The sequence below is a fragment of the Dermacentor silvarum genome, chromosome 1, assembly GCF_013339745.2.
Source record: "Dermacentor silvarum isolate Dsil-2018 chromosome 1, BIME_Dsil_1.4, whole genome shotgun sequence".
NCBI lineage: Eukaryota > Metazoa > Arthropoda > Arachnida > Ixodida > Ixodidae > Dermacentor > Dermacentor silvarum.
Genome location: NC_051154.1, coordinates 338,166,961 through 338,191,256, shown reverse-complemented (window position 1 = coordinate 338,191,256; position 24,296 = coordinate 338,166,961). Strand labels below are relative to the sequence as shown.

General features: G+C 47.1%; 1 protein-coding gene across 1 annotated transcript in view; it reads left to right on the top strand.

Moving 5' to 3' along the window:
- The window catches only part of LOC119443942 (uncharacterized), a 134,245-nt gene that overhangs the window by 76,444 nt on the left and 33,505 nt on the right, over nucleotides 1–24,296 (top strand). The window contains exon 5 of the mRNA XM_049660475.1: nucleotides 16,872–16,999. Coding sequence (XP_049516432.1) covers nucleotides 16,872–16,999 — 128 coding nt within the window. The remainder of the gene's footprint in view (nucleotides 1–16,871; nucleotides 17,000–24,296) is intronic.

Here is a 24,296-nt window from a genome sequence, read left to right as displayed (position 1 = left end):
TGGAGCCGGAGTGCCCAGCGACCAAGACGCCCAGTGGGATCCTTAAGCGACGAAAGCCAGCAAAGTGCGTGGTGATCGGTAGTCACAGTGAAATGCTGGCCATGTAAATAGGGGCGGAATTTGCCCACCGCCCAAACGAGAGCAAGACACTCCCGTTCTGTAATAGAGTAGTTCTGTTCGGCTAAGGAGAGGAGACGGCTGGCATAGGCGACAACACGGGCATGCCCATTCTGATGCTGGACTAAAACAGCGCCGATTCCGTAGCCGCTGGCATCGGTGCGGAGTTCTGTTGGAGCGGAGCTGTCGAAATGAGCCAGGACAGGTGGTGTAGTGAGCGACGTGATGAGGGTAGAGAAGGCGGCAGCCTGTGCAGCACCCCAAATGAACGAGACGCCTTTCTTCAGTAAGTTTGTGAGAGGGCGTGCGATTTCCGCGAAATTCCTCACAAAACGACGGAAGTAGGAGCACAGTCCCAGAAAGCTACGAACTTCCTTTGTGCAAGTCGGAACGGGGAACTGCTGCACAGCTCGAACTTTGTCAGGGTCGGGGCGAACACCGGTTGAGTCGACGAGATGACCGAGCATGATAAGTTGCTGACGTCCGAAATGGCACTTAGATGAATTAAGTTGCAGGCCGGCTTTGCGAAAAACAGAAAGGATAGAAGAAAGGCGGTCGAGATGCGTTTCAAAGTTCGGTGAAAATACAATGACGTCATCAAGATAACACAGGCAAATGGACCATTTAAAACCGTGTAAGAGAGTGTCCATCATGCGTTCGAAGGTGGCCGGGGCGTTGCATAAGCCGAAAGGCATGACTTTAAACTGATAAAGGCCGTCAGGGGTAACAAAAGCGGTCTTCTCACGGTCCATGTCATCAACGGCTATCTGCCAGTACCCTGACCGAAGGTCGATGGAAGAAAAATACTTGGCGCCGTGAAGGCAATCCAGGGCGTCGTCTATGCGTGGGAGCGGGTACACGTCTTTTTTGGTGATCTTGTTGAGATGCCGGTAGTCCACGCAAAATCGCCAACTGTCATCTTTCTTTTTAACAAGAACCACAGGAGAAGCCCAAGGGCTGCAGGATGGCTCGATTATATTTTTGGCAAGCATCTTGTCGACCTCCCTTTGAATGATGCGGCGCTCAGCTGGAGAGACGCGGTATGGCCGTCGGTGGATCGGATGGGCATCGCCAGTGTTTATGCGGTGCTTGACAGCGCAGGTTTGACCCAGAGGACGGTCGCAAAGGTCAAAGACGTCCCTATAAGAGAAGAGGAGGCGAAGGAGATCGTCAGCGTGATGGGGCGAAAGGTCTGGAGCAATCATTTTCTTCAGGTCGGGAGGAGACAGATCTGGCGAAGAAGACGGGATATCAGTGGTGTGCGACCGACCAGCATCAGGAGGAGACAAGGTCGAGATAACGTAATCGTAGGAGGGCGTCAGCATAGCGAGTGAAATGCCTTGTGGGAGCACTTGTGAACACAGTCCGAAATTAATCACAGGAAGACAAGTAAGATTGTCCCGTAGAGTGATAACAGTGTGAGGCAAACCAACACTGTGCGTCAACAGAACGGCGGTGATGGGAGCGAGCACATAATCACCGTCGGGGACTGGTGGAGAGGGCGTCACAGCAACACAAGTAACGGCTTGTGGCGGCAAACGGACGTGCTCAGCAGAACAGAGCCGACTCTTGATTGGTCCGGGTGGACCAATCACACTTGGTAGGTCAAGCTGTACAGTACCAGCGGAACAATCGATGAGGGCGGAGTGGGCGGACAAAAAGTCAAGACCGAGGATGACGTCATTGGAACAGCAGACGAGGACGGTGAACAAAACAGAAGTTTGACGGCTGGCAACACTGACACGTGCGGTACAAAGGCCAGCTACGGGAGACGTACCACCGTCGGCCACACGGACAACACGTGATGGGGCAGGGGTCATAACTTTCTTCAACTGCCGGCGGAGGTGAGAACTCATAACAGAAATATGGGCGCCAGTGTCAATCAAAGCAGTAACAGGTAGGCCATCCACTTCAACGTCGATCAAGTTCTGATTGGTAGGGAGCGTCAACAGAGGAATTGGAGAGCAGGTCGGAATAGCAGCATCACCTCCAGGAGCTGCAGCCGTTAGTTTCCCGAAGGAAAACGCCGGGAGTAAGACGGGGACGGGGAACGGCGTGGTGGGGGTGACCGAGAAGGTCGGCGTCGTGGGGAGGGCGAGCGGCTGTAATGGGCGGTAGTAGTAGTGGTCTCGGCAGATGTTTCCTGGTCAGGTTGGCTTGGTACCTGGTGCTGGCTTCGGGGTGGGTAGCGGAAGCTGGATGAGTTGGGTCGAGAAGACGAGGGCCAAGGACTTCGGCAATATCGTGAAATGTGTCCAACACGTCCACATCGAAAGCAAATGGGCTTGTCGTCAGGCGTCCGCCACGCATTCGGGTCGCGATAATTCGGAGTGGTGTAACGGCGTTGGAGAGGGTTGAAGGTGGCCGAAGGGTAACTGTCAGGGTGGTTCACAGAGCAGATGGTTTGAAGGCCCACGTTTGCCAGTTCTTGACGAACAACGGATTGTATAAGGGATATCGTAGGTGGGGCATCACAGGTCTCTCCTCGCATTAAATGTGCGGGCGATGCGGCTTCAATTTCGCGTCGAACGATTCGGGTGATGGTCTCCGATGTTAAAGGCTGAGTCGGCATACGAACATCCTCACACGTTGATGTCGCTGCCGTGTTCGGAAGGCGGGCGAATTGGTGGGCGATACGTCGGCTTTTAGCATCTTCGAAGCGTCGGCATTCAGTAATAATCTCGTTGACTGTCGAAGAGTTTTTAAACACGATCAGGTTAAACGCATCGTCCGCGATCCCTTTCAGCAGGTGCGCAACCTTATCGGCTTCTGTCATCTTGGCGTCAACCTTCCGGCAAAGGGTCAGCACATCCTGAATATACGTCAAGTACGACTCAGTAGGCGTCTGCACACGCGAGGCAAGCTCTTGCTTGGCAGCACGCTGGCAGCCTGCAGGTTGGCCAAACAACTCGCGAAGTTTAGTCTTGCATACGCTCCAGCTTGTGAGCTCCTCTTCGTTGTTGTCGAACCAGGCCTTCGCCGTGCCCTTTAGATAAAATGTGACATTCGCCAACATCATGGTCGGGTCCCACCTGTAATGTGCGCTTACGCATTCGTAGAGTCGAATCCATTTGTCGACGTCGTCGCCAGCAGTGCCAGAAAAGGTCCCAGGGTCACGGGGTGGAGCCAGGACGACGGTTGGCATGGCGGCCGCCGCTGACGCAGTTTCACCGCTGGTGGACATGCCTAGAGTGGCGACTTGGCGGCCGCTGCGGAGCTCCGTCTTGCGTTATATACCCAGCACTTCCACCAAGATGTTACGGGGAGGCAAACACAACAGGAAAACGTATTTACAGTATATTTACAAGGCGATCAAGCGTCAACCATATGGCGGAGAGCGCGCGCCCTATCATCAGCATCTTCTTCATCGATGTTGGCGTGAATCATATCGTGACAATATATAGGACAGGCAGGTGTCTGAATGACAGGACAAGAGAACATGCAGCTTCTTTGGAAGGAATCACCGCTGGGCACCTCGCTTTTGATAATCACCATTGCACCATCCAATTTCACGACACAAGGTTTTATAAAAGGTAAAGACAAGCTGACGCGCGAAATTTTAGAGGCAATGTCCATTGACAGAAGTGGGAAATCATGCATCAGTAGACAATTGATACTACTAACAGACAAAGAAAAGGGCTATTTGTGCAAAAACGATATTTCACCCTAAGAGACGGATAATCGGCATGACAAAAAAATTGACTCTCCACCATGGCCCTGTGAAAGAGGATGCCCTGCGAAGCTGTGGAAAACCGCCACTAGAACTGCTGAAGGGGTATTGTTAATAAATGCGAAAGCATTATGTATTCCATGAAGCGAAAAATCCGGCGTAAACATCCGATGGTACCAAAACCCATGTGACCAAGTGGTGACGTTACATTTGACATGACGACGTAACGTGATAACGTCATCACGTCAAACGTCGTGTGATGACGTCATCACCCCAAAGGTCGCGGGATGACATCACGTCAAATGCTACATTACGTGATAACTGCATCGTCACGTGACGGTATCGTCAGGTCAAATGATGTCGTCATACGATATCGTCAGGCCAGACGCCATCAGGTCAAACGGGATGTCACGTGATGATGTCATCATCAAGTGATGTCACCTGAAGACACGTGATGCATCTTGGAGAAGCTGCACACTGTGCGCTTCCTGCTTCTTCTTTGTACTGTCTTTGGGATCGGCCCAGATTTTTATGCAAGCATGTGGCCACCAAAAATCCTTACCAACTACACTCCATCTCAGTAGTTCCTTGCAGCACTGTGAAAGCTACAGGACATTTTAGCCAATAGGAAGGCCAAACGCCCCTCAAAACCTGTTAATTCGCGCCGCGTCGTCTGCTCGGCGTCTGCTCTGCCAGCCTCCACGGTTGGTGGATCGACGCAATAAATGTTTTGGTGGTGTAACCATAGGCTGTGTTTACTTGAAGGCGTCAGCCCGGCTCCGCTTCATCTATACGCTTATCTCAGCAGTTCATTGCAGCCTCCTTAGTCAGTAGTAAGGGCGAATGCCCATATAAATGCTGCGTCATATGCACGGCATCTATTTGGTGTTTGCTCGCCACCGTCATCACTGTACCATGCTAGAGCGTGGTAGTCAATTACCAATGCAGTGTTTGTATTATTTATAGAGGCTGTGGAAAGATACGCGCTGGCAGCGCTGCCTGCCCCGAGTTGTAGGTGCGGTCGGGTGTCAAGCGCCGACTGACCCAGAAAGTTGAACAAAGCTAGCTCTAATGAGCTGCGCGATCAAAGACTGTTCAGTGCGGTATCAGCAGGCGGCCGGCCCGCACGCGTGGTAGTAGCAGTAGCTCGGTGTACTCTCATGATGCACGGCCAGACCTGTCTTGTTCCCCCGAAACGTACAGTCTTGTATATGGAGGCCGTGGCCAAAAGCTCGCATGTGCGTTTCGCCTAGTGTACACGAGCATGATAAGTAAATATCAGATCAAGATGTGATGTGCGCCAATTGAGCACATATACGAGTACAATGCAGTCCACTTTTAACGATACCACATTTAACCTTATATTGGTTATAACGATGAGTCGACCTAAGAGTATCAACTTATGCATTAGGGCTATGAGAAAAAATAACATATATTACGATATATAATTCACTGCATATCGGATATAACGATCGAAATCTTGCTTCTGGGCAGCATTTTTCATGCAGAATTATCATAAAATTTGCGTTTCTAAGTTGCCTGTTCCTAAGACGGGGTGAAAATTTGCCTGCGCAAGTTCGTATTTGCCGCCATTAACGCGCAGCTCATCCCGCCCGCGCGCCAATTACGAACGAGAGCTGCGGAAAGCACGACCTACTGGAACTCCAGACCTGCACAGATATCCGGCTTCTATGGGAGCCGCTTGCGCCCACTTTCGTTCGACCGGTGGACATAGGTGGCGGTTTTATAACTTGTTCGTCTGCTACTCGGCGGGCGGCTGGGCGGCGTTCGTATGTGTGCACCTGCTCTTCTTCTCTGGCCACGGCTAGCATATGTGACAATTCCTTGTGAAGACAACAGCTAGTATGTCAAAATTGTTTAAGTGTACTCATTGTAGTGCTATGTAATAACGTATAAAATAGTGTATCATTTCTTTCTAGGTTTGCCATTATGCGGAAATTTCGAGCTGCTCCACAGAAGAAAAAAAATTAAAGATAATCACCGATTGAGTGATTGCTTGCGTGTTTGTTCGGCCCGTCAAATATGCATCGCGAAGCTTTTATGAAACTGTGAAAACTGATGCTAGATCCCTTGCTTTGTTCTGACTTACATAATAGCGCACAGCCGTATACATTAATGGAATCGTTTACATTATCCCATCTGTAATTAACTCAAGAAAGCTGCATGCAGCCATGGCTGAAGTTACACGCCTTCTGCAGCGTCTGCAAGTTCTCGCACTCTGTATGGTCTGCGTATACATATCGCCTGCATGATTCTTTTAAATGTCCTCGTTCGTATCACTATGTCAAGTTATTTATTATTGTATTTCATTATTACTCCATTGCATTATTTGTATGTTGTTGCAATCAGATTTTTTTTTTCCTACTGCGAAGGCAACTGGAGGAAAAGTTATTGTCTACAGGCTGTACTGGTTGTTTTCCTTTCTTGCACCGCTCTTCCTACTGTATCTCGTGATTGAAATGAGAAGCAATCATTCAGAAATTTTGTTTTCTTTTTTATTTTCGTGAGTTTATACATTTACAAACAATGAAAACGCTTTGTGGCTGCCTAAATAGCGGCACGAGCGCTGGAACAGATCACAGAAGCAGACGACAGCGAACAGGTTATAGCTAACGCCACTCTGCTTGTACGTCCTGTCCCTAGCAGCAAAAGGGGTGAAATGGACCAGGTGTGCTGGAGCAGGGAGATCTATGCAGGTCTGGAGTTCATTCAGTAGGCCGTGACGGAGAGCATCCCAAGTTGGCGCAGTGTGCACAAGATGGCACCAGCTGCCTCGCGTCCGCGTCGCCAGCAGTCGCGCGAGCGTTCAGAGGAGAGGAGAGGGGGGAAGAAAGTGATAGGCGAACAGCGCCTGTGCGGCCTACACTGCCTTTACAATCTGCTCTCAGCGAGTGCGGAAATTCGCTGCGAAAGGAGCGGGAGGTCCGTCGACAAAGCGCCAAACCGTGTCTCTCGAGACGAAGCTGTAAATTTAGCAAGACTCGAAGAAGTACGAGCTCGTGCAGTCGATGATATCGACGATTATGAAAACCGGGAGTGCCACGATTATGAAGGCTAGAAGCAGTAGCCATGCCGATTAACGGAAAAAGTGGGCTTTGTACGCCAGGACAAAACCCTCATGGTTGAAACAAACACGGGGGAAGCCACTGACATTACCAAACTCTGGGAGCACGTCGCTACTGACGGTGAAATAGGTGGTACTTCGATGGAGGAGTTTCTAAGTGCAGGTAGTGCTGCCTCGTTCTGCGAAGAGATCTCTGCCGGGGCGATCGTTGTCCCGACAGACAGCGGCGTTGTGCGACAGAGGCGACGACGAGATTGACAATGACCCGTCATTGACACCGACTCTGATGTTCAAGCAAAGTGCCGATGTTCAACCAAAGTTCAATGTCGTCGATCGAGTTGCTCATTGATTTCACGCACCCTTTATATAGCCGCCAGTGTTCGCGCAGCAGCTGGACGCGATGCACACGGCGGTTGTGAATCCGAAACTTCTGCGAAAGCAAGCGCAGATTTCTATTTTAGCATGCCTAACAATTGTGATGCTATTTAGAGGTGCAAATAAACTATTTGTCTTTCCCAGCCTACTTTCTACAACGTCGATTTTTTTACCGCAAGTGGCAAATTTGGTTTCGGGACTTCAAAAATATATATATATATATATTTTTTAACGGCAGTCCAGATATAGCGATGATCAGTCATAACGATCGGATTTTGCGTTCTTCTTGATATCGTTATAAGTGGACTGCACTGTATATGTCATGCGTGGTGCATTGTCCTCTTTGTTCGGAGGAACGGTGCCTCTATTTGAGTATGCTGTTTGAATTTAATTCGTCGATATTTTCCCAGTCCTGTGCTCACGAGGGAGAATAAACTATTGCTGTTGACTGCTGCTGTGGGAGTGACAACAAAATCGCAAGAACAGGGTGAGAGGAAGCCCGTACATTAGACATTGGGCTGCTCGCTAAGCTATGGGTTGGGTCGCAAAGAAGAGCAGAAAAAAATCGCCAACGATTATGATACCCGCTGATGCGAAATTTGAGCGCAGCTCTATACACGTTTTGATTTCACGATGTATTGGCTGGCGCGAACAATCCATCTCGTGTGGCAGGTTGCAAACGGAGCTAAGTGTGATGCAACTGCCTTGCTGATCGGGTGATAGCAAGAGGCAGCGCATAAGTGACGCGTGGGCATGAGTCACAGCAGCAGCCACAGACAGACCTCCGCTCATGCAGCGCTTTGTTTCCATGGGTGCGATCGCGCCAAGAGCTCGCTTTCCGCACGTTCGGTTTGACTGCTACGTCACAAAGTGGGAAATCTGTGGTACCGCCACGCTACCTCTGACGGCCACTGACGCAATCATAATTCTGAGTAATCGCGAGAGGGCAAGCGAAGGAACGGAAAAGCGAGCTGTTTGCGCAATCGCACCCCATATATCTTACGCGTGCTACTCTGGCGTCAGCTCATACCCATCGTCGTTGCAGTGGCCGTCTTGCGCCACACTATGCTTTTCTTCTCACGCTCTTACCATACCTTCCTCCTCCGCTTTCCGCCTCACGGTTCCGCTGCACCTTCCTCCTCCGCTTTCCTCCTTGCGTTCCCTTTGCTATCCCCCATTGCACTCTGCATTCGCTCTTTCATCTTTCGCTGTGCTCGTCCGCTCGGTTACGATGAGGATTCGGACGCCGACGCTCGCCACAGGAACGGGCGCCTAAGAACTGCGCTCTAAAAAAAAACCAAATAAAGGGTTCGTCCATTGTGCGCCTCTTATCGCCCTCCCTGCAGAACCGGCTGAATGGAAGTTTCAGGCAAGTATTATTGGCGCCCAATAGACGATCCCCCCTTGCTTCGTGTAACACACGCAGCTGGTTCTAATCAATGCTTGTGTGGCACATGCGCTAGCCTTGTATGCACTGCATGGACCTTACCCGGAAACAAGTAGGCAAAAGCAGCACGCAAGTCATATGGAATGCATTATGGGTGCGATTAGAGACCTCTTGTTCACAGCTGAAGCAAAATGTTTTGTTCCGCCACATTTGGAGGGACAGTGAACTTCTTCAGCCCTTTCCCTCCATCTGACCCGCCGTGGTTGCTTAGTGGTTATGGTGTTAGGCTGATAAGCACGAAGTGGCGAGATGAAATCTCGGCCACGGCTACCTGCATTTCGATGGGGGCAAAATGCACAAAACACCCGCATCCTTAGATTTAGGTGCATGTTAAAGAATCCCAGGTGATACAGATTAAATTAGAAGATTGCATCGACTTTATTAAAATTCAGAGTGAAAAAAAATCTGAAAGTTCATACACCTGCTGCAATGTTACTGCTAGTTTTATTGGAAAAGTTTACGTTGAGATTTTAATTTGATGCTTTTAGTCTCCTAATCAGAAACCTCAGCCTCAAGGCTTTAGTAGCTCCCACAAGAATGGGCACAAGTACGAACCAGTATTCTGAATAATGCCTAATTGCGGTTGAATTATTATGAAAAGTATAAAGCAGACGTGAATTAAAATTACATCCTAATCAGAAATTTGTTAAGCTGTCTCCAAAATTCAGTCTCCTTGAGGAAGTAGTTGCCGGGCTGTTTACAAAGCAAATTGCTATATTTGGCTATTTTCAAATGTGAAATAGCAAGAAAGAAAAAAAAACATCAAAGCCGCTTTCTTAAAGGAGCAGGAGAAAAAACATTTATTCAGCACCATATACATGGAGCTTAAGTTCAGCGTACGAGAGTCCACTGTTGGTCAGGTGGCCAGGAGACCTTGTGCCCTGGCGGCTGCCTCTGCCCACTCCGTGACCCAGGCTTGCATTTCCAGGTCGGAGCTGAGCAGCGTGGCCTCCCACTGCTGAGAGGTAGTGATATGCGAACCCTGGGCATTATTGGGTTGCTGCGTTTGAGAGCAGCCCCAGAGTATGTGGTAGAGATTTGCGTTCTCTCTTTGGCAGAGTTTACAACAGCTGGAGTATACTGAGGGATTAATGCGCAATAGAATAAAAGGGGTTGGGAAGGGATTCGTTTCGAGTTGCCTCCAAACGATTTCCTGTCTCTTCGTAAGTGTTTTGTGCGCTGGGGGGTAAACTACTCTGGCTAGACGTTAACGTTGTGTTATCTCCTGATAACTTACCATCCGGTCGCGCGCCGACAGTCCCGGGCTCTCGGCTCCGGTAACCTCGTCCCCGGTTGGTCGATGGCCTTCGGCTCGGAGGATGAATGCTCGAGCCTGGTTGTGGGCAGCCTTGTTACCGGGAAGCGACTCGTGGGCCGGAGCCCAGATGATTTGGATGGTGTGGTGGTTACGATTGCGGATGGATTTGGCAGTAGGGGATATTCGACCCCGTGCGAAATTTTGGACTGCAGATTTGGGGTCACTTATTATTTTATGGTACTGGTGGTGGTAGCGATAGCCAATGCTATGGCTGCTTCTTCCGCCACCTCTGAATTACCCGCTTTTATCGATCCTCCAGACATGAGTCGTCCTTCGTTATTCACTACTGCCATTGAGAAGGCTGGTCTGTTTGGTATTTCCGCCGCGTCCATGTACGTTATGGCCTTAATTGCTTGAAAGTTCGTGTGGAGTGTTTTGGCCCTATCTGCTCTTCTGTCTGTGTGATGGATAGTGTGCATGTTGCGGGGTATGGGCATGATCTTAAGGTGTTGCCACTGCTCCAAGCAAATGTCTACTTTAGGGGTCATTGTCGGTGTGTATCTGATCCCCGTTTCTGTTAACGTGAAACGGCCCGCTGATGTCTGTGAACACCTTTCGTATTGAGCCATAAGAAGCGCTTCTGTCATCTCGTCCAGGGTGTTGTGTACGCCTAGGGCGAATAGTTTGGCCATTGATGTACGCGTTGGGAGTCCTGTGGCCACTTTGTATACCTTTCGCAATAAAGTTTCTACCCTAGCCTTCTCTGCTGATGTTAGGTGAAGGTAGGGTAGGGTGTAGGTAACCCTGCTGAGCACGAATGTATGAACCAATCGGTGCAGGTGCACTTCCTTCATGCCCGCATGTTTGTTGCTGATTCTCATAATCAGTCAGTGTTTGTGGTACAGCACTCTCCAGTTTGCCTGGTGTTTCCGAGTTTCTGCCTGTGTTTTGGATCAGGAGGCCCAGTATTCTAAGCTTAGAAACTTCTGGGGTGGGATGGCCGTTTGCCCTCACAAGAATTTTGCTTTGGTGACTCTGTGTGTTGTTCTTACCTCGTAGGCCGCGTAGGAGGAGCAGCTCTGATTTTTCTGGAGAGCACGCCAGTCCTCTTGTGCGGCCACAGTCAACTGTCGTTACTGCTGCTTGTAAAGTTTCCTCTATGTGCGCGTCGTGGCCCTTCCCAGTCAAAAAGAAAGTTCCTCAAATCAGTTGGAAATTTCCAATTGGAACCAATTGGATATTTCCAACTGGTTTGAGAATTGGATATTTCCAATTGTGTTTTGGGACACCCATTGGAAAAATCCAACAGGTCCAATTGGACCAATTGTTTCATTTAACACAATTGGACCCAATTGGTCTCTGACCTGGGCTCGCTGGGACCAACATTAAAAATGAAGGAAAGGAAAAAAAAGCCTAGATAGGCCTTAACCTTGATATGACACGGATATACTTGAAACTCCTTTCGAGAAGCATACTTCGTGCATGAACACACTACGGCAATTATCTTCATTGAAATATACCAACACTCACCACTTACGATGATAGATGCATGTCAGGTGCTATATATGTGAGGAAAATTTGGTTGACCAAGTGGTGCCAGAGGTTCATGAGAAATTCGTAAAATTTCAAGATAGATTTTTAACTTGACAGAAAGCTAAATGCTTTTCTCCATTGATCACACCAAAATACAAGGATATTTTACTTTAAAACTAACAATATAATTGTGATATTATTATTATCAACTATTCTGCTGTTTCGCGAGATTACTCAGTGACTTCCAATTGGGTCCAGTTGGGACCAACTGGCATACCAAGCTGCAGTGATGTCCAATTGGAACCAACTGGACTTCTCATGATGCCCAATTGGAACCAACTGAACTTCTCATGAAGCCCAATTAGAACTTGGGCCTCCGATTATGTCCAGTTGGAACCAGTTGGGTCCCATTAAAAAGTCCAACTGGACTCAATGGGTTTTTTTGACTGGGTTGTTAACCCAGAGAGTAATGTCGTCCATGTAAATACACGTGTTTGAGATCAGGTATGTGATTCAGCTTTGATGGCAAGTTTGCCATGACTATGTTAAAGAGAAACGGTGACAGTACCGATCCTTGGGGTGTATCTCGGCTGCCAAGCCAAATTGTGTCGGACTTTAGCCCCCCTAGGTATAGGTTAGCTGTTCTGCTGCTGAGGAAATCTTTTACGTAGTTGTATATTTTCGCCCCCACCCCGAGTTGTTGCAGAGCCTCGAGTATCGCGACGTGCGATATGTTGTCGAACACTTTTGTTAGGTCTAAACCCAGTATGACTTTTGCGCCTGCCGGGGATATCTGATTCAGTATGTTGTGCTTTATTCTGTGCATCACGTCCTAACTGGACAGCTTGGGCCGGAAGCCTGTAACAGTGAGGGGTAGTAAATTGTCCTTAGCAAAGTTACGAAGCCTGTTCAGTATAACGTGCTCCATGAGTTTGCCGAGACAGGACCTAAAAGATATTGGGCGGAGATTGTCTAATGATAAGGTCTTCCCAGTTTTGGGTATGAAAATTACTTTTGCATGTTTCCACGAGCTTGGGAGCTCACCCTTGTCCCAGCACTTGTTCATGTACTCCGTGAGGGCAGTAATAGAGTTGTCGTCTAAGTTTCGAAGGGTCTTGTTCGTTATGTTATCCTCCCCCGGAGTCGACTTAATTTGCAGTTGAAGGACAGCTGCCCTTACTTCTGCCTCCAAGATAGGTGCATCGAGAGTGTCGTTCACCTTGCCCTCGTACCCTGCTTGGGAACGGAAGTGGTATTTTTCAAAGTATTTGGTCTCAAGGGCTTTGAAGAGCTCCTCGTTCGTCCCTTGGAACTGGTAAGAGAGGTGTATGAGCCGCTCTCTCTGTGCTGATTTGCATGCGTTGGGTTCTAGTAAGTACTGAAGGAGGTGCCAGGTGCGGTCCATACCAATGCAGGCCTTCGCAAACCTGGTACCACTGTTGTGAAGTTAGTTTCGTTGCGTGCTCCTCTATTTGTTTGTCCAACTGAACTACTTTTAGCCTGAGCTTTCTATTAAGCCGTTGTTTGTGCCAGCGGTTTTGAATGCTCGTGCGTGCCTGCCAGAGGTGAAGCAGGTGGGTGTCCACCTCCTCGAGACCAGCAGTCTCCGGCACTTCCTCAGTGACGGCTGCAACGTCTTCTAGTCGCTTTCTTAAAGAAAGATGGTTGAACGTGAAGCTTTCTCCCATACAGACTGAATGAAAGTCTAAGTTCAAAGCCAACCACCACACAACAAACCCGAGAAATGCTGAGCGACCTGATGTGATACATATGTGATTTGATTGCTTGTTTAGGATTTTATTTTTTAAACGTGGAACTTGAATGAAGACACATTTCGTTAATTTGCATAGCCTTTATTTCAGGTTATGTAGCCTTTGATTACACGCACACACTCACACTTTCACGGACGACCCTACACTTGCACAGTATTGCCTTGTGATTGCTGTGGTAGACGGTCAGAGGCTTTGCCGTTGCTGATACAGGGGATTGGCCTTACGGGCACGATCACACTCACGCTTATGTCTGCGTACGGCTCGGAATGCATTGCGTGACGCGTGTAATGCAATGCACATATATACAGTTCATCTGGGTAGCGTGGCGTTGCAGTTCCCATTGTTCTTATTGGTATAACTGCGAATGTAAACTGTAGTGTTCTATGATACGTATGTTGCGTGCCATTGTTCTATTGTGTGGGCAGATGCGCAGATAGTTCCCTTCTGTAAGTTCGCTTTCCTATAGTGCGTTCTCGGGGCTGTCGGACGAATCAGTGAGACAAACAAAACTTCGCTTTAAAATCCAACCTTCTTGAGCTACGTCTAAGAAATAGATAAATATGTGAAAGTTATAGTGCAAGTCACAATACTATGACTGCGCTAGGTTTTTAAATATAGTTACAACCAAGACCCAGTTAAGAAAACTGTGTCTATAGTTTATTCTTGGGCATTTATGTTGAAAGCTTACACATCCACTCGTGTATAATACATGGTGTTTTATTTTAGCTGCACCAAATTTTTAAAAAATTTCCTGTGGCAGCCATTACTTCCACAATAAATCCAGATGCCTAACTTAATACTTAACATAATTATGCTAATTAACTTTTTAATTTATTATTTTACGGCACATACTTAAACTACAAACTGTAGCTAGTGAGTTTCCAAAGTGTATCCACTTCGAACGAATTTTCTGGGCCGCGCTAGTTTCGAGATAATTTTCAAAGTGTCTGAAGAAATGCATTGGTGTTCCAGTTACTTTAGTGCTTCAATGCATAAAACAGCGTTTTCTTTAAAAAGGTAACTGGAACACCAATGCTTTTCATCGGACATTGAAAATGAATATCTCGAAACTGGTTCAGTCCTAAGAATTTGTTCCAAGGTATCGCCTTGCGAAGTCACCGGCTATAATTCTTAGATTGAAATATGCGCTGTAATGTAATTCAATAAAAAGTAATTAGCATAATTATGGATTATTCAATTAGGCATTTTGATTTCTCATGAAAGTAATGGCTGCCTCATTGAGTAGTTAGGATGAAGGATTGGAATTGTGCAATCTGAAATAGGCAATTTTAAAAAATTTGGTGCAGCTAAAATAAAACATGCTGCTTATATGTTTAGAATCTTTAAGAACTAAGCTTTTCAATGCTGTATACGAAAACTTCATACGATAAGCAGAAGAGCCGCTGCGGCTGCTCAAAATGTACTGAAAACTGAGTGCTCGTGCCGCGGGAGTGGGACCACACGGACCGCCACTCCGTCGTTTGGGGCGATGAAAATCTTGTGTTCATAATGCGTGCTCATAGCATTTGCATCACTCCCGAGAGGTGTTGGCATTTGTGCCTTAGGCCATCATTTTTTTTAAACACGTTCACTTGAAATAATATTTGTTGAACATTACAAACCTGTGATTCCTTGTACTTTTCGCCGCTGCGTTTGTATTGTAATCAAGATTAATTACTTTTCGCGTCATCAGAAGTTATGACAGTGGTGGATTTTTTATTTATAAAACGATATGTACACAAGGCAGTGCCTTGAAGTTTCCTCGCGCCATGGGAAAGCAGCAAAGTGAACATGATATGGCAGCGCCGGTGCTTGCGTTGCGTTGCGCAGGCGGATTTTCCTCTGGCGCACGCAACGCCATCGGTGATATTCGGCTGCATCTCAGCCAGTTCTGTCACCCTGAGTCACTTAATTGTGTTTCATGACATAGTGATAACGTAGCCTTGAACGTGCGCTTAAGGTAGAAAACAAGCGAGTTGGCGCCAATATACAATGATTCATTCCGTTTCTCGAGGGCATGCAACCTAGCTATTGAAGCATACGACGGCTTGTACGCAGCAGACGACGGAAGCAAGAATAATTTTCGACAGAATAATCGTACGGCTTGAGCTAGCTGCTTTACTTTTACTAAGGAGGAAAACTATTTTGCTGCGTCGAGAACGTTAGCTTCACTACCTACATTACGAAAGCAAATCAGGGCCATCGGCGTCATTTTGTAAGTGTTGCGCATAAGTCACGCCTCGCAGAAAATGGCGGAATGTTCAGAATAGCTCCACTTATTGCACTTGAGCAGCTATTTCGTAGCATTGCATTTTCGCTTTAATGCCTTTTCACGCTGTTTTTCGCGTATTTTCGTACTTCACGTGGTGTTAGGCGTTCCCTCAATATTGTGATGGGGTTCTTGCAATGAACTTCTCGCTACTGAGGCCCTGCCTCAGTGCATGAAATAATGAAGCCGTTCGTTACCACAACAAGCCATTCATTAAAGAAAATACAGCGAAAAGAGAAAACGAAACTGCAAACTAATCACAAAAAAAAGAGGATTAAGTCTAGAAAAAAAACCCGTAAAAGTCAGAAGGGGCCTATAGTTTCATGGTTCGCACTGGAGCTGTGGGATGGAATAGAGGCGGCAACAAGTGGAGTAGCGGTGGCGAAACTAGAAGCCATCGAAGAAAATCCTGGTCGCCCCCAGGCGAACACCAGGGATCCAATAATGCAGGAAGAAGTTCCGCAAATTCCACTGTGACGTTGGGAACATGGATAGGTAGCCTTAGTACGGTAGAGGTCTTGTTACCAGACATCAAGTCCAAAGGCTTCACCTCTGTTACCGGTACAAGGGCTCCATTTCTCCCACGTCGGTCGGCACCTTATCATCAGGCAGCGCCATGATCGACGCTGCTATGAAGACAGGCATAGTGGAGACTGGCAAGAGCAGGATGCCCTTGCAGCGTTCGCCAGCCGGAACTCGGGCACAGCGCTCGAGACGCTGGGCCGCCTGGGTCGGACGCCCTTCCAACGTTTGCAGACTGCAGGATGAAGTTGGATGTCATGTCGATCCCAGGTGGGAGCCTGGAGCGTCCTTGGGCCAGAAACTTGACTGGCCGCTACTCCCGCACCCTGGTCATTTTCTCCCCCCTTTTTTTTACACGTCTGCCACAATGGCTGTCGCTTGCTTGCTTCCTTCCTTGTTGCTCACTTCTGGCACTTACCCACTACGATCATGGCACTCGCGCATTTCACATATCACAAATATAAAATCTATTGATAGACGTGTCTGTGGCCGCTTTAGCCGACAGAAAACGTCATGGAGGGGCTTTGCCTCAATCGTGCAGCCATGAGCTAAGAAAGCAAGTAGAATCCAAAGAGAGAGCGTCATATGTGAGGGTGTCGAAGCCTATATAGTCTTAAAAAATAAGAAGTAGAAATTATGAGAAATTTACGCGGGCGTGTGATGCAAAACAATGTTTTCTAGTCATCCTGTGCGCCTGTGCTGGGTTCATCATTTGCATTGGTGCTGCGCTGCTTGTGTTGCTGCTCTTCGTTGCTACACGGTGCTAAACATGTAGACGCTCTGGAAATGTTTCCCTGAGACTGTTAATTCAACACTTCCGCAGCCGCCTCTCTGCTGCTGTTGAGTGGCGAATGGTTGGGATGGCTGGAGTCGCAACTGGTCGCAGGCACTCCACATGCTTGGTCACTTCTCGCTACTCTGGCCGCTATTCAGCAACCTGCCAAACTTGTGGTGAGTGCCTCCATTTGCTTAACGTTGCATTTTTCCGCAGAAGTGCTGTAAAGTGCAATTAGAATGAATGTTTATGATTGGAAGACTACCATACACTGATGGAGCACAAATGTTCATTTGTTCAGTGGCCGTATATTCAATTCTGTTACGGAACCTTCTGCTTGCTTTGCGATTTAGCTGCTGCCTTGTACTTTGCATAAGCAGCTTTGCAACCTTTGTGCAAGTATTCTTGCTTTTTATGTTCAATTGTGAGCGATTTCTTGACGATTCAGGATGCCTGCAGCTGGAGCAGTTACTTTGAGATTCTTTTGTTTTGTCATTGCTTTCTGGATAAGCAGGCTGAAGGACTCAAAGCATGTGAGGTGCTCATTTGGAATCTAGCTGTCTCCCTAGCATTCTGAGAGTGCCTGCATGGCCATCACCAGCAAATTTTTTTTCCTGACTGGATTTTATGACCACACTTAATATTTTTTGTGGCAACATGTAAGAAATTTAAGACACCAGTGATGCACAAAACAATTTATGTGGCAATCCTCAAATTGCCGCCAAATTTATTAAAAGGAGTCAGAAACTCCCAGCAAGTAGCAGATGGCGACAAAAAGTGATTTTCCACTTTCAGGTGGATGACAATTTTTCGTGTTGTGAACATATAGAGATTACATATACTGGCATTCCACTAGGAAACGTTAGTCACTACAGTGTGACTAGTACTATATTGAACGAAATTGCCTTAACAATATGTGAGTGTAGTTTGCGCTAGCCTTGCGCTAATCATGGCTTGTTTTTCAATTTGAAAACTAATACGCTGCAACAAACAGTGAAAAAAAATGACAGTCATGTCTTTTGGCACTAGTCAAGTTGGTGAATGTACTAAATTATTCCCTGTTAATCTAACCACTTCAGTCAAGGGCATACACATCCCAAGAAGAAAACCACATGCATTGAGTGTTGGGTAAATTGAGTACTCCACTTAGGTAGTGTGGTTTCATTTCACTTCAGAATGCAGAGTATTGCTACACATGATCACTTTACGCAAGGCACTACCATGTTTGACAGGGAAGCTTGATATGCCGTGTTTCGTCAGCAAAGGTGAAGAAGAAATTGTTACTTTTAATTGCTGCAGGCAATAAATAGGTTGTGCACGTGGTTTGAGCCAGTTGTTCCAATGCTTTTACAAAAAAGTGTCACATGACTGACTGTACACTAAACCGAAATTTAATTGCTCTGTAATTGTGAGTACTCACTAAAAATGCGCTGTCATCCTACCACTTTGACTTTCTTTAAATGGTGTCTGCAGCACCTTGGTATAAAATTATGCAACTGTGACACATCTATTAACAGTGTATCATAACTCTTGACTGTGGAGATAAGAGCATCACTTTCTGTCAGTGGTACATGATGAGGCAGCAGACTTCCCATTGAGCTGGATAACAAATATAGTGTGGCAGGGTTGCAGCACGCATTGATATTCACGAGCACCCATGTCATCAGTCTTTTGCCAGCCATATTTATCTTCTCTGTAGAGTTTCTGTTCATTTCACCTCGCCAGTCCTGTCTATTATCCACTTCTTTGTGGTGTGGGAAATCTACCTCTATAATGTTTTGCTACCACTTCATGGCACACATGGTTTCTTCTTGCCACCATTGTGTCAGTCATGTTTCAGAAATAAAGGCTCTACTGGTAGACAGAATGAGAACCGACAAAATATAATGAGGTACAAGCCAGCATTTTTTATTATACGTAGTGTCCATAGTAAATGGTATACTACATTACTGATACATCATACTGCCATGGAGTATTACTAAGGAACTGCTTTGTGGGGCATCTTTGCACTCAATGATTTTTGTTTGTTCATGTAATTCGTGTATTTGAGCCTTCATAATTGGCGTTTTGACTTGCTTGGAATTCTGAGTAAATTAAAAGCTTACTCTTAGGATAACAATATCAATTCTTGCCTAGATTTAAGGGAAAGTAGACGAAAAAATAATGCTAGTACAGTGGAATCTCGTTGATACGATTCTACATATTACGTTTTTATATACGATTATATTTGGATAATACAATTTTCGGATGATAAGTTTTATTTTTCGGTTCCCGTGAAGATTGTATCAACAAAATTCCACTGTATATGATGTGGTGGTGACTCTACTGTCAAATTTCCAAAATAGTTTTGTTGCATTTCACCCAGTCAGCAGCTTTCTCTTTGCTTTGTTTGAATTTTTATGAAAATTTGCGGTGTTCACTAATAAGTTAGCATCTGTGGTGACACAGCCGACGGTTTTCGAATATGTTCTATTTGTTTTATGTCCCCTTCTAGAGCTAATAAATATATGGCCTCCACCAGCATGCTTAAGAGCAGTGGCACAGTTTGTGGTTTATTTACATGCTTGTTTGTGCGTTTTTAGGCTTCTGCTTTTAGCAACAGTGACATCTTATGTTGCAAAAGCAACATCACATCTTTGCAATTTGTGTGAAACCTTCAGTTGCTGTTTTCTAAAGTTGTTTCATTTGCTGACATCGATGAGTTAATGTTTTCTGCCAAACAAAGCTACAGGGTTCTGAAAAATTTATCTATTGGCGTAGCCTGACCTAATTTGTCTCTGAAATTTTTATAAAATGATAGAACGTTTGTTGGTAGCTCCAAACACCCTGGAGGTATAAACACTTCAGGTTGTTGTGCCATAGTACGTGCTTATCCATCATCAATGCGACGGTAGCTGCCATACTACAACCCTATCATCGAGGCGACAGGAACTCCCATTTATCCGTGACGAATCCATTTGACGCGGACAATTTCAAGCAGCCCCGGCCATCATCGCCACCCGCCCTGTCTGGGTCCTGTCGACGAGGAGTCGCCGCCAAGGCGATTTAAGGAAGAACCGGCCCATTGTTAAGCCAGAGAGTCACCACCAGCCGCCCAGTCGGTCTGATGCGCTCTTACAGCTCCATGTATGCTATGACCCACTATCTGTAAATAGTGCATAAAGCTTTTCATTTCTTCTTCGTCTGCTGAAAGAGTCCGTCTATTGTCCTCCACCCTGAAGTCACAACAGCGGATGGCAAACTGGGGGATTCGAAGCCAGATGAACGCCTGCTTCACCGCTCAACGGCAGCCACGAGATCGACCGGCATCAGCTACTTTGGAGGGGTGAGTGCCCGACATTTGCCTTTCGCATCGCCAGACCTCTGTCACACACGTAAATGCTGAGGACATCTGCTCAAGTATTCTGAAAGGTTGTAGTGGTTTTGTCTTAGTTCGCTTCAAGCCTCGCATAAATTTCTGGCTTCAGAAGCAAAGCTAATTTAGAGGAAAAATGAGAGACGAGCCGTCAGATCACGATGGAGAAGCTCAGGATACAGGACCTTCTTGATGTTTGTCAGGAGATGGGCATTTCGATTGCCGTGGCAAAGTGAAAGAAAGCCATTCTTGATGTTATGAGGGCATAAGAGGTAACTGAGGAGGAAGTCGAAGAGGTTTGGTGAGAAATTCTTGAGAAGAGAAGCGAGAAAAAAATTCGCGACGAGGCAGAAGAGAAGAAAAGGCGCGAAGAGCGAGGTTATGCTCTTAAAATGAGAGAACTGGAAATAGAGCAAAGTCGAATCAGCTCGGCGCGTTCAAGTCCCCTTTCGGGTGGAGACGATACGCCTAAACTGAGAATACAGGACCTGATGCTACCGTACAGGATAGGCGGGGATATTGCACTTTTTCTCGTGAATTTCGAGCATACGTGTGAAAAGATAGGGCTGGACGAAAGCCTTTGGTCTCAAAAACTTCTTTCAGTTGTCCCAGGAGAGGCTGCGGAAGTTCTCGCACGCTTGTCTAAAGAAGGCTACGAGAACTATGGGAAGGTAAAAGTCATGCTTCACAAATACCGCCTCTCTGCCGAGGCATCTCGACAGCGGTTTAGACAGGCAAAAAGGGGCAGCGAGTCGCACACTGAGTTCGTGTATGAGTTAAAATCTAACTTAATGGAGTGGCTCAAAAATGCAGAAGTGTATGGCAACCACGACAAGGTGCTTGAATGCATAGCACTGGAGCAGTTTTACTTAGTTCTTCCAGAAGAAGTTAGACTCTGGCTGTCAGGACAGGCTCCCAGAGGTAGACCTAGAGAAGGCAGCACAACTTGCGGAGGAATAATACATGCACCGAAACTTTCAAGGAAAACCTGTTCAGAAAGATAGGCCAGAAAAAAAGGACTTCTTTAAAGCGGTTTTCCTCTTGCAACCCACTGTTGCAGAGAAAGAAATAATCTACGAGCGATGAATTCAGCAAAGGAGTATCGACTAAGGCCGAGGTGGCGAGGGAAGGGCTGGCAGAGACAGCCCAGTTGGCTGGGGACGGTAAAGCTAAAACAGACGTAGCGCGCACGTTCGAGGATCGGAGACCAATTATCTGCTTCCGTTGCGGAAAGGAAGGTCATATTTCCTCAAATTGTAAGGAGCAAATCGCATTTGCCAGCATTAGCCAGTCAGACGAAAATATGATTTTGCTCGAGCCATATATGCAGGATGTCATGGTTAACGGGAAAATGTGCAGGGCACTTCGTGATTCAGCCGCCACCATGGATTTTACTCATCCGTCCTGGGTTTCTCCCGGGGACTACACAGGGGAATGCGCCTGGATCAGACATATCGCAGAAGAGCAGAGCGCGTGCTTGCCAGTTGCCAGGGTAACCCTCGAGGGCGTTTTTGGAAGGTTGCAAACGGAGGCAGCCGCGAGTCCAAGTTTACCCGAACACTTTCCATACTTTTTTTCGAACAAATCGGAGCAGCTTTTAGAAAAGGAGGGCCGGTAGTTCTCTACCAGTCTCGCTTGCATGGCATTAACACGATCGCGGTCACGCGCCCTCTCAAAGAATCTTGAAAGCTCATCTTCAAATGCAGAAACGGACAATGTAACGTCCTCACAGTGGCAGCCTGGGCCGGGAGATACGGATGATGAAAAGCAGAAGACTTAGACTTGTGATGGATGAATTACCGAATCAGTGACAGTGGGTGAGGATCCATTCGAGTCTCGGGAAAACGGGGCACCTAGGGCTGAAGTAGAAGGTTCACTGCTTAGTCCCGCATCCTTTTGCTCGGAGCAGCTTAGTAGGGTTGACCGAGAGATGCTTATCGCAGCACAGAAAAGTGACTCTTCGCTAACTGTTCTGCAGGCTAATGTGAATGAAGGAGTTGCCCGAAAGAACATCTCGTTCTACACTAGGTCAGGTCTCAAGTACCGGAAATATCAGGATTCCAAGGGTTGAACATACAACCAACTACTCGTGCCAGAAAATTACCGACCACAGCTTTTAGAGTTAGCGCATGAAAATGCTTGGGCGGGTCACCTCGGTATCAAAAAGACAAAGGCTAGGCTAGCGCAAGATTTCTATTGGCCAGGATGCTGGATAGAGGTTGAAACACTTGTTCAGTCATGCAACGCATGTCAGCGAGTTGGTAAGTCCAACAACAAGTGGAAGGCACCAATGAAATTGGATGCCCATTACTGAACCGTTCCGGAAGCTTGTAATAGATGTGGTAGGACCCCTCCCGGAATCCTGTACAGGTTGCCAATATATTTTTACCATACTGTGCGTGGGAACAAAATTTCCTGAGGCAATCCCACTTAAAGAGCTGAACTCCCTGTGCATTGTTGATGCACTATTGTCCACATTCGCCCGTGTTGGCTTCCCGGCGGAGATTCAAAGTGACAACGGGAGCGTGTTTACTAGCTGCTTGACAACAATGTTCTTCGAACGCTGCGGAATAAAGATAACTCGTAGCTCTATTTATCATCCCCAGTCGAATCCTGTTGAGTGTATGCATTCCGTGCTTAAGTGGGTATTGAGAGCACTTTGTTTTGAGCACGACGAAGACTGGGAGGCTTGCATCTCGGCAGCACTCTTCGCAATTAGGTCCGCGCTACACGAGAGCACTGGGTTTGGCACCGCTGAGCTAGTTTACGGGCGTAACCTAAAGTTACCATTGAGCCTGCTGAAAGATGCTTGGGAGGGTTATCAAGGGGACCCACGCATGGTAAGTTATGTGTTAGACCTGCTGGAAAGGCTGTCAAAAACCAAGGAGCTCGTTGAGGAAAACATTAAAGCTGCACAGAGCTCAGCAAAGACTTATTATGATAAGTCATCACGACAATGCACGTTCCACATTGGCGATGAGGTAATGTTGCTAAAACAGTGCGAGAAGAACAAAATGGATGTTCAATGGGAAGGGCCTGCTAAAGTGGTATCGAGGCTTTCCGACACGAACTATTAGGTGAAACTCGGCAGAAAGCAAAACAAAATTTATCATCGCAACCTAATGAAACCGTACTTTCATCGTCAGATAGTGGTAAACTTAACCTTAAATGCGCCGGAAGAGGAACAGAGTGATTTCATGTGTTTTCCCCAGGGAGGTGACGCCGCAGCTAGTGAGTTTCTGGAGCTAATCGCTGAAGAACAGCACCTCTCGGAAAGCCAACGAGACGACTTGAGGATAATTGTTCGAGACTTCGAACCAGTATTTCCCGACCAACTAGGGAAAACAACTCTAATTGAGCACGATATTCAGTTGTCGAGCGAACAGCCGGTCCGCAGCAAGCCGTACCACCTCTCGCCATGGCAAAAGGAAATCATGAAAGCCGAGATCCGCCGCATGTGCGAACTGGGTGTCATTGTGCCCGGAGGAAGTGATTACACTTCCCCACTTATCCTGGTTGAAGTTCCAGGTAAAGAACTAAGACCTTGCGTGGATTATCGCCGGTTAAATTCGGTAACCCTAGACCAGGTGTATCCAATACCGAACATCAAAGAAAGAGTTGAGACGGTGGCAAATTCCATGTATATCTCCACTTTAGATTGAGTGCGAGGGTATTGGCAAGTCCCACTGACCGGACGTGCGTCTCGATATGCAGCATTCATCTCGCCTTTAGGAACATTCCGTCCTGTGATCCTGAGCTTCGGCCTAAAGAATGCTCCTTATTACTTTTTGAGCCTACTGGATCGAGTGTTGCACGGGTTGGAATATTTCGCCCTTCCCCACTTGGACGACGTGGCGATTTTCTCCAACACCTGGGAGGAGCATGTTTATCATTTGCGGACAGTCCTAGTTCGACTGCGCGACGTTTGCTCACTGTCAGAGCATGGAAGTGCCATTTGGGGTGTGCTAGTGTGAGCTACCTGGGTCATGTCATGGGGCACGGCCAGCATAGACCCTCCGAGCTAAAGGTTGCTGCCGTTTTGGAATACCGGCATCCAACTACAAAGTCGGAAGTAAGGGCGTTTTTGGGACTTGCAGGGTATTATCAGCACTACGTGA